General features: G+C 43.1%; 1 protein-coding gene across 3 annotated transcripts in view; it reads right to left on the reverse strand.

The window, feature by feature from the left end:
• The window catches only part of MARK3 (microtubule affinity regulating kinase 3), a 105,321-nt gene extending 95,911 nt beyond the window's left edge, over positions 1-9,410 (reverse strand). Inside the window, exon 1 of one of the 3 annotated variants that reach the window (XM_007455605.1) lies at positions 9,196-9,410. In XM_007455605.1, coding sequence (XP_007455667.1) covers positions 9,196-9,246 — 51 coding nt within the window. In that variant the 5' untranslated portion in view covers positions 9,247-9,410. The remainder of the gene's footprint in view (positions 1-9,195) is intronic. The other 2 variants (XM_007455603.1, XM_007455604.1) reach the window with 2 other exon arrangements.
• Between the last annotated feature and the right edge of the window lie 71 nt (positions 9,411-9,481).

Genomic DNA, 9,481 nt, shown 5'->3' on the forward strand with positions numbered 1-9,481 from the left:
TTCAAGTCTAGCCAGTTTCATCTCTCACAAGTCTTTCATATGCCACTAACACTGAAAAACAAAATGGCTTTAGTTCCTTGATATCATGATTGCTGGCAATTTCTTACATTTATGTTCTTGACTAGGCTGGTACTTCTCTGTCTTGCATCCCCTTGCTTAGCTTAGTTAATTCCTACACTAAAGTACTTGACAATGAGCTCCTTGAGGGTAAGAATTATCTCATCTCTGTATTCTTAGTACACAGGACCTGGCAACCAGCAGCTGTGAAACTGCTAGATGAAGAGACAGCCAAGGAGAATTGTTTGGCTGTAGTGTTAAGTTTATATAGGTGAACAGTTAAAAAAAAAAAGCTAGAGAAGTGGGTCAAGAACTTTGAATACTAAACCAAAGAGTTCAGATTATCCAGTTTTCTAGAATAACACTACAAAAGCTATCTCAAGAGGGAATTAACATTTGAAGAACCTCCATTATATGGAGTAGACTGGGCCAAGCACTTTATGCGTGTTAGTTTCTTCAATCACAACAACCCTTAATAGATGGTGTTATTCTCTTTTGTTAAATAAAAAAGATGTAATATACAGCATGGTGACCATAGTTAATAATACTGTATTATATATTTGAAAGTTGCTAAGACAGCAGATTTTTAAATTCTCATGAACAGAAAAAAAAAAAAAGCCTGTAATTATATGTGGAGATGGATGTTAACTGTTAACTAGACTTATTGTGGTGATCATTTCACAAAATATACAAATATCAAATCACACCTGAAACTAATACAGTGTTATATGTCGATTATATCAATTGAAGTTTTTAATTATTAAAATTTTTTAAATGAAGCACAGACAAGTAATTAACTTGCCCATAGTTAAGTGACTTGTATTTGAAGACCGGTTTCAAATGCAAACCTGTAACTCCAAATCCCAATTTCTCTTATGTTTTGTTGCTCCTTTTTGGCTCCTCATCTGGTCCACTATTCCTCAGAAGTGTCTTCAGAATCTCTCCCTCAACCACAGTCCTAGGCTCCCACTTTATCTCTCACTTCCAAGCCCAGACTCTTTCCATCAAGTCTCCCTTTAAGAAAGCTATCTGAGGTTTTAAGAAAGGAGAAAGAAGATGAATTCATTGGAACTACTGAGGGAAGAGGCTGAAGATACAGGACACGAGAAATGAGAGAAATGACAACATAGAGATGAGAGATGAAAAGACCAGTAAACAAACCACTAATGATGGCTAACATTTAGCTATTACTTATAATGAATCAGGCACCATTCTAAATGCTTTACACATATTGTCTCATTTAATCACTAATTCGACCGATATTTATTTACTCTTCACCTGTAATAAACGACCAGCATGTTCTAGGTATTTGAAATAGTATTAATAAACAAATATTCCTGCTCTCAGGAGCTTTCAGTATACCAGAGGAAACTGACAAAATACAATAAACATAAGAAATATGCAAATTATGTAATATGTTAAAGGTAACAATGCAATGAAAAAAAAAAACAGATCAGGATTAGGTAGGTTGCGAGGGCCACAGATGGTCAGAGTAAGACTCACTGAGCTGATGTTTGAAAAGAGGAGAAGGTGAGACAGTTAGCCATGTGGATATCTGGAAGAAAAGTGTTCAAAGAGAAGAGCCAATGTCAAGGCACTGAGGTTGGAGTGTCCCTGGTGTGTTCAAAGAACAGCAAGAAGACACCTGGGTCTATGAATGTAGTGGGTGCAGAGAGATAGGAGATGAGGACAAAGAGGTAAGGGAGGCCACAGCATGGAAGACCTTATTCTTATAACAGCCCTATGAGGTCATTACTACTACCAATCCCACTTTATAGATGAGGTAACTGGGGCATGAAGAAGTTAAATAACTTGTCCAGGGTCACACAAAAGATGCTATAGGTCAGATTATAAACCCAAAGAGTTACTATTATATGGTTGGAAAACATGAGCCCAAAGCCTTTGACATACCTCCCATTACAGGGAAAGGTCTATGTCCCTTCCACTTGAATCTGTGTGCCCATGACTGCTCTAACATTTTAAGAATAAATGGCAGAAGTGATACTATGTGACTTCTGAGGCAAGGTCATAAAAGGCAAGCAGCTTCTGTCTTGTTTGCTGAAACACCGAGCCACCTCATGTGTCCGACCACACTGTAGTCTCCATGCTGGAGAGGCCCATGTAGCCACTCTGGCCAAGTCCCAGCTGAGCCCAGCCTTTTAACAATACCTGCCAAGGTGCCAGATATGTGAGTGAAGAAGCAGTCTTAGGATGTGGATCTTCCAGCCCAGCTACTCAAATCCCCCAGCCCTTCGTTATTCCTCCAAACTGAAGTCCCAGACATAAACCATTCCCGTCTGAATTCCTCACACAAAATCTGTGAGTATAATGAAACACTTGTTGTTTTACACTACTAAGTTGTGGACTGGCTAGTTCCACAGCAGTAATAAGTAGGACAACTATACAATAAGCAGGATATAAATGTTAAGCACCTGACCTAAATTAACAGAAATGGAAAAAGCAACTAGAATACATTACCATGGTATGTAGAAGGTTCTTTATCATTGAATATCCTTAATGTCTAGAAGGCAACCTTCTTTTAAGAAAAGAAAATATAAGTTCCTTTAATCCATTCCACTAGTAAAGCTAACACGTGCCTATGAATACCAAGGCAAGCCTAGGGTAGGCAAGGGCTACACAAGGGAAGGAAGACAAGGAAAGAGGTGGAGACAGTACGTGAACAGAATGCCATCAGAAACACCTCAAGTATCTTGAACAACAAAAGCTGCTTGCCCAGCTTAAATTATTCTTCTGGAAAAAGAATGGCAAGGCTAAGGGCAAAAGGCTGTGCTAGGAAATGGTTCTAGGTCTGCTCCTCTCCAGGACCCTCATTCCAGTCTGCTACTGTACTCAATGAAGTCATAAAGGTACTGACTACAGAAAGAATGGGGTTATATAAAATAAAACCTTTGGTTCAGCTTACTTGAACTTCATGTTAAATTCTTCCAATACAGATTTTCATGTAAAATGTCCATAATACAAACCCCACAATATTTCAACTCCACCTCCAAGCAACACCTAACTATTAGCAAGAAATACAAACAAAACATCTCAAGCTTTTATTCAAGCTTCAACTCTGAACACCAAGATCCCAGGTAACCCACAGAAACAATGCCTTATCTAGTCTGCATAAGACTGTATAAGACTAACCATGGCCAAGCAGCTCAGGTGACTAAAGTGCAGTGCTAAAGAACTCTAGCTTGAAGAAAAAGTTGGACTCCCACCAAAAAAGTCATTTTCTTCCAGTGCCAACTTCTGCCCTCTCAATTACTGTTCAGGCAGGTGCATGTGGGTCAGCACAAACCCCTTATTACTACTTGTAGACCAACTCCAAGCACATTCTTTAAATTCCTACGTAAGACAACATTAAAGCTGGGAGATTGCCAGGGAAGAGATTTGTTTTCTCCTTGTTTATTTTGAAAGTTTAAAATGGATGTGAGACAAGTGAATTTCTGCTTCAGTCCTCCCAATGGTGATCAGAAGCGGCTGTACTCCCTGACTCTTACTTCCAGGTTGGAAACAAATTCCAGGGATAAAATTTGGCTATGGGGACTTCCCCGGTAGTCCAGTGGCTAAGACTCTGTGCTCCCAACGCAGGGGGCTCGGGTTCAATCCCTGGTCAGGGAACTAGATCCCACATGTCGCAACTAAAAGATCCCGCATGCCGCAACTAAGACACGGCACAGACGAAAAAAAAAAATTGGCTATGTTTTAGAATCCAGAACAATCCTCTCTGAAATTAAAGATAACAGGGACTATCAGGACTTCCCTGGTGGCTCAGCGGTTAAGAATCCGCCTGCCAACGCAGGGGACACAGGTTGAAGCCCTGGTAGAGGAAGATCCCACATGCTGCAGAGCAACTAAGCCCGTGCGCCACAACTGAGCCTGTGCTCTAGAGCCTGTGAGCCACAACTACTGAGCACACGAGCCCCAGCTACTGAAGCCCGCGCGACTAGAGCTCATGCTCCGCGACAAGAGAAGCCACAGCAACGAGAAGCCCGCGCACCGCAACGAAGAGTGGTCCCTGCTTGCCGCAACTAGAGAAAGCCTGCGCGCAGCAAGACCCAATGCAGTCACACACACAAAAAAAACTCAAAGAAACTGAAAATGTTATTGAAACCATTGAAATCTCTTTTCTGTAGTCATAATACAACCTAAAGGAACACTGTTTAGTCGGCAAGTCTTCACTGAATACTAAGATAGCAATTCTTTAAAGTGTGGTTCCTGGACCTGCAGCATCAACATCACCTGGTAACTTGTTAGAAATGTAAACTCTAGGGCCCCGAAGGTAGAATCAAGGTCTGGGGGTGAGGCCCAGCAATCAGTGCTTTCATAAGCCCTCCAGGTGACTGTGGTGTTTGTTCCAGTTTGAGAGTTTACAGACTAGTTTCACAGAGCTCGGGGTGCTTTGTTCTGCAGGGACTAGGAAGTCCTAAGGCAGGGGAGTGATATGGTTCCTAGGTATATCCTCTACGGAGTCTAGCACAGTGTCATACAATCATAGCAGGCAGATCTTAACAGGTTAATAGTCTCATACAACCAACAGCTGGCTAGACAATAACACCATCAGTTTATTTATTTCACAGAGATAAGGAATTCTGATGACTGTCTGCATTAACTAATAATAAGTAAGTACATGGTGTGCACACACACCAGGAGCTGCTAAATTGGCAAAGCCCTCCAGGACCTCTGGTACTTTTGGCAAATAACCCAGGCTTACTTACAAAATGTCATATGCTTTGAAATGTAAGTGAAAAATACATTTCTAATTTTACCAGTACACAAACAGGATTTGTCCATGACCTCTATACAAGTCAACTGTAGAACATAAACTAAAATGCAAACTTTTTTGTTGCCTTTAAAAAAAAGCATCTTGGGGGACTTCCCTGATGGTCCAGTGGTAGATAATCCGCCTTGCAATGCAGGGAACGCAGGTTGGGAAACTAGGATCCCACATGTGGCGGGGCAACTGGGCCCCGCACCACAACTACTGAGTTCACGCGCCTCAACAAGAGAGCCTGCGTGCGGCAAACTACAGAGCCCAAGCGCCCTGGAGCCCGAGCACCAAAACTGGAGAAGAGAAAACCCGCACACCACAATTACAAAGAAGCCCGCACACCACAACGAAGAGCCCACGCACCACAAGGAAAGATCTCGCATGCCGCAACTAAGACCCAACTCAGCCAAAAAAAAAAAAAAGCATCTTGGGGACTTCCCTGGTGGTCCACTGGCTAAGGCTCCACACTTCCAATGCCTGGGTTCAATCCCTGGTCAGGGAACTAAATCCCACATGCATGCCGCAACTAAGAGTTCGCATGCCACAACTAAGGACCCTGCAAGCCACAACTAAGACCTGGTGCAACTAAATAAGTATTTTATTTAAAAAAAAGACTCATCTGTGAAGGAATTAAAAAATAAATTTAAAAAAGCATCGTTTCACATATTAGCCATCTATAATATATGGAAGCAAGATTTATTCTAATTTCAACAAAGTGTTTTTTAAAAAAAGACAACTGAGGAAACTAGCACTGATTGGATATTTGATATTAAAAAATTATGATAAAGGGATTAAGGTTACATTTTTAAAAGAAGCTTTATCTCTTCTAAAAGCTTTGGAGATGAAATGATACGATGTATTGAGCTTGCTTCTTGGGGAGAGAACAAATAAAAGAAGTCTGGTCATTGAGTTGTTGAGTACATGGGGGTGCTAACCAGATACCAGGGTTTCCCAACCCTGGCACTCTTGACATTTTGGGCCAAATATTTCTTTGTTGAGGGGCCAGGGGGCACTGTCCTATGTACTGTAAAATGTTTAGCTGCATTTCTGGTCAGTAGCAACGCTCTTCAGTTGTGACAACCAACAATGTCTCCAGACATTGTCAAATGTCCACTGGGGGGGGGGAGCATGGCAAAATTGTCCCCAGTTGAGAACCACTGATAAATACTTATTAAATTCTCTTTATTTGTTTGAAATTTTCCATAGCAAAACATTTTTAAAAGTCTTATTTTAATTATACTCTGTGTATTGGTACAACTACATCTCCCTAGTTGAATAATTAGTACATAGCTTTTGAGAAACAGCCTGCTACACAAAACAGCAGAGAGGATTGAAATGGAGACTTGAGGTCTAGGACAGGCTCTGCTGCTAAACAGTGAGTAGTCACAAGCAGCTCCTGTCATCTCTCTGAGCCTCAACATCCTCATTAGGTCTGACTGTCTGACTAGTCCTTCTGAGTTTTAAAATGATTTGATAACAGTTTTATCTTTTTTTTTTTTTTGCGGTACGCGGGCCTCTCACTGTTGCGGAGCACAGGCTCCGGATGCGCAGGCTCAGCGGCCATGGCTCACGGGCCCAGCCGCTCCATGGCATGTGGGATCTTCCCGGACCGGGGCGCGAACCCGTGTCCCCTGCATCGGCAGGTGGACTCTCAACCACTGCGTCACCAGGGAAGACCCAGTTTATCTTTTTATATACCTATCAGCTAAAGGTGAATACTCACATTTGGAAAATCAAACAAATGAAAATAGAGTAGTGTACTAGCATGAAGATAATATTCTTCTTGCAAATTATCTGCCTTTTATTATTCCTGATCTATAAGCAAAATTCTTACCACAATTATATTTACTTAAAATTTAAATAAGATTCCTAGGGTAAGCAAAATGGAGAGTCTTTTTACAAAATATAAAGACAAAGCTATTTGTCATATCAGCCAAAATGTCCATCAACTGGTGAATGGATTTTAAAAAACCAGTACACCCAATGAGTTCATTACTACTCAGCAATAAAAAGGAGTGAACTATTGATACACACACAAACATGAATAAATCTCAAAAGCATTATGCCAAGTGAAAGATGCTACACACAAGATTACATGCTCTTTGACTCCATTTAAATAACGTTCTAGAAAAGGTAAAACTATAGAGACAGATAACAGATCAGTAGTTGCCAGGGGCTGGGGGAAGGGAGAGGGGATTGACTGTAAAGAGACACAAGGGACCTTCTTGGGCAATGGAAACGTCCTCTAACTTGGCCGTGATAGTGATTACGTGATTATACATTTGTCAAAACTCATCAAACTGTACACTTAAAAAGAGTGAATGTTCTATCTCAATATACCCAACTTTAACAAAAGATGCCCAACAGACTGAGAACTCCCAATCATTCTTGAACCCTCATCACTCGATTGGCAGGAAGTCTAACACTTAGCAGTTCAGTAGTGGTAGATAAATAATATGGTATATGCCAGACGTGTAACACTGGCACAAGGGCACCACACTGTAAAAGATACACAACTACTTCCAGAACATGTCAATACCGGAGTTAAAAGCAGGGCATGGTGAATTAATGCAATGATGTGCTACAAACCTTTATTTTAGCACTGTCAAAAATTCAATTTTAAATACATTCCATGAGAATAAAGGCATACTCCATACCCTACATTGTTTTTAAAGTTAGTAATTCCTAATGACACAAAAAGACAACAACATAATTCAACAAATTCAACAGAGAACAAGGTAAAGACCCATTTGGTGTAAATCCTTCATTATAACAAACCTGCTATGATTGTTTCTGGCTTCAGTTTATTCAGTAAGTATGGAGCTCCTGCTCTGGTTCAATGTAAGATTTTGCAATGGAAGTCAATGATCAAAGCTAATCAACTCACTTTTTTGCTTGCTCCGCCCTACAGGGTAGTCAAAGAACAACAAAATGATGAAGAATTAGGTTCTTCAAAGGGTCTATGAGAAAATGAGTTCACTGACTCACCTAGTCTAGATTTTCTACTACTTTTTATGTAACTTTCTAAACCATCTCAGGTAAAGGAACATACTACTTATTTACCAGGTTAAAGAGCATTTAATACCACACCTTAATATACTGAAGGGATGCCTTAGACCAAGGTTTACGTAAACAGATTAAATCACCTGACAGCTATCCAGCAAACAAGTGGCATTCTGAAGATTAAAATGAAGGCATCTGATACCACTAGGCCACAAGGTCTCAGGACGTAATTGAAAGCATGAACACAGGCAGAGCCAGGAAGCTTTTCCTAAGTGATAGCATTTTCTTGCCAGGAATTACCTCATAACACTTAAAATAAAAGGCCAGTGAAGTTTCTTTACGAGTTATTTTTTAGATATTTTTGTTTTTAACAGAAGACAACTCACAGGTAGCTTGGAACAGTCCTGAAGCCAGTGCTAGAGAAGAGTTCAGAATGCACTTGGACAGAGTCAACATTTCTCTAATGGAATTTCTACTACAAGTTGTCAGGCCCTAAAACTGCTTGCTGTTCCTGGCCTTTTGAAAAGGTTTACGTGAACAAAATCAAAGGTTCCTTTTACAGAATCACAGAATGTGAGTGCCAGAATGGACCTAAGAGCTCATCTAAGCCAACTTCTTTTGGGGAAGGAGGAAAGTTAAGCCCAGAGTGGGTGGCCCTCCGCTAGGCAGTGGGTGGCAGGGCTGCTTGACTACACATCCTCCTCTGAAATGTGCTTAACCAGCTCCTTCAAAACAGATTCGTAAGGAAACGGGGCTACTCCTTGACAAAGTCTTAGCTCTCTCCAAGAACTTCTGAACAGCTTCGGAGTTGCATCGAAGGGGGCCGAGAAGATTCCTCAGTGCGCACCTAGTTTTAGTGACTGTCACTTAGTTTAGTGACTCACTAAATTTAGTTCGAGACAACTTAAAGAACGAGCCATGACGGACAGTCCACTCGATCCAATCGATTGCGTTTAATCACCACCACAAACGTGTTTTTAACCCGACAGCCTCTCATGAGCTGCCTACCTAATTTAAAAGGTGAATTTAGTGGAAATAAGCCCTGTACGCTGCGGGGACCCGACACACGCTCGGAGAGACCACCGCGCGGCCACCGGCCTCTCAGGACACCGGCCGGCCACGCTGCGGCCCTCAGGCTTCGCTACGAAGCGAGCCCCCGGCGTAATCGCGGATGCACTTCTCCGGCCCGCGCGCTCGGGAAACGGGCCGCCGAGGCCGCCTCCCGGGGCCCACGGCCGTCCACCGGGCTCAGAGCCCCGCGGCCTGGGGACCCGCCGGCGGCGAGGCGAGGGCTGCGGCCGCGCTCCCGGGGACTGCGCGCGCAGACCTGGCCCGGGGCAGTCGCCTAGGTTACTCACGTTCTCAGTGTCCCGTTCATTCACCGTCGGCAGCGGGGTCCTAGTGGACATTTTACTTCACTTCACTTCTGCACAACGCGAGGGTGAAACAAAACAGCGCGGTCCCGGGGGCCGGAGAAGCGGCGTCTAGGGCCCGGCGGTTCCGGAGCGGCGCCGCGGCAGGGCGGCTCCCCTCCCCCACGGCCGTCTAGATCCCGGGTCGGGCCCGGGCCGTCCCCCGGCGGGTCGCGGGGCTCATGCTCCCCCGGCCCCGGCGGCCGCGCCGAGGAGCCCCGCGGGCGGCGGT

Source organism: Lipotes vexillifer, unplaced genomic scaffold (genome assembly GCF_000442215.2).
Source record: "Lipotes vexillifer unplaced genomic scaffold, Lipotes_vexillifer_v1.1 scaffold584, whole genome shotgun sequence".
Lineage (NCBI taxonomy): Eukaryota > Metazoa > Chordata > Mammalia > Artiodactyla > Lipotidae > Lipotes > Lipotes vexillifer.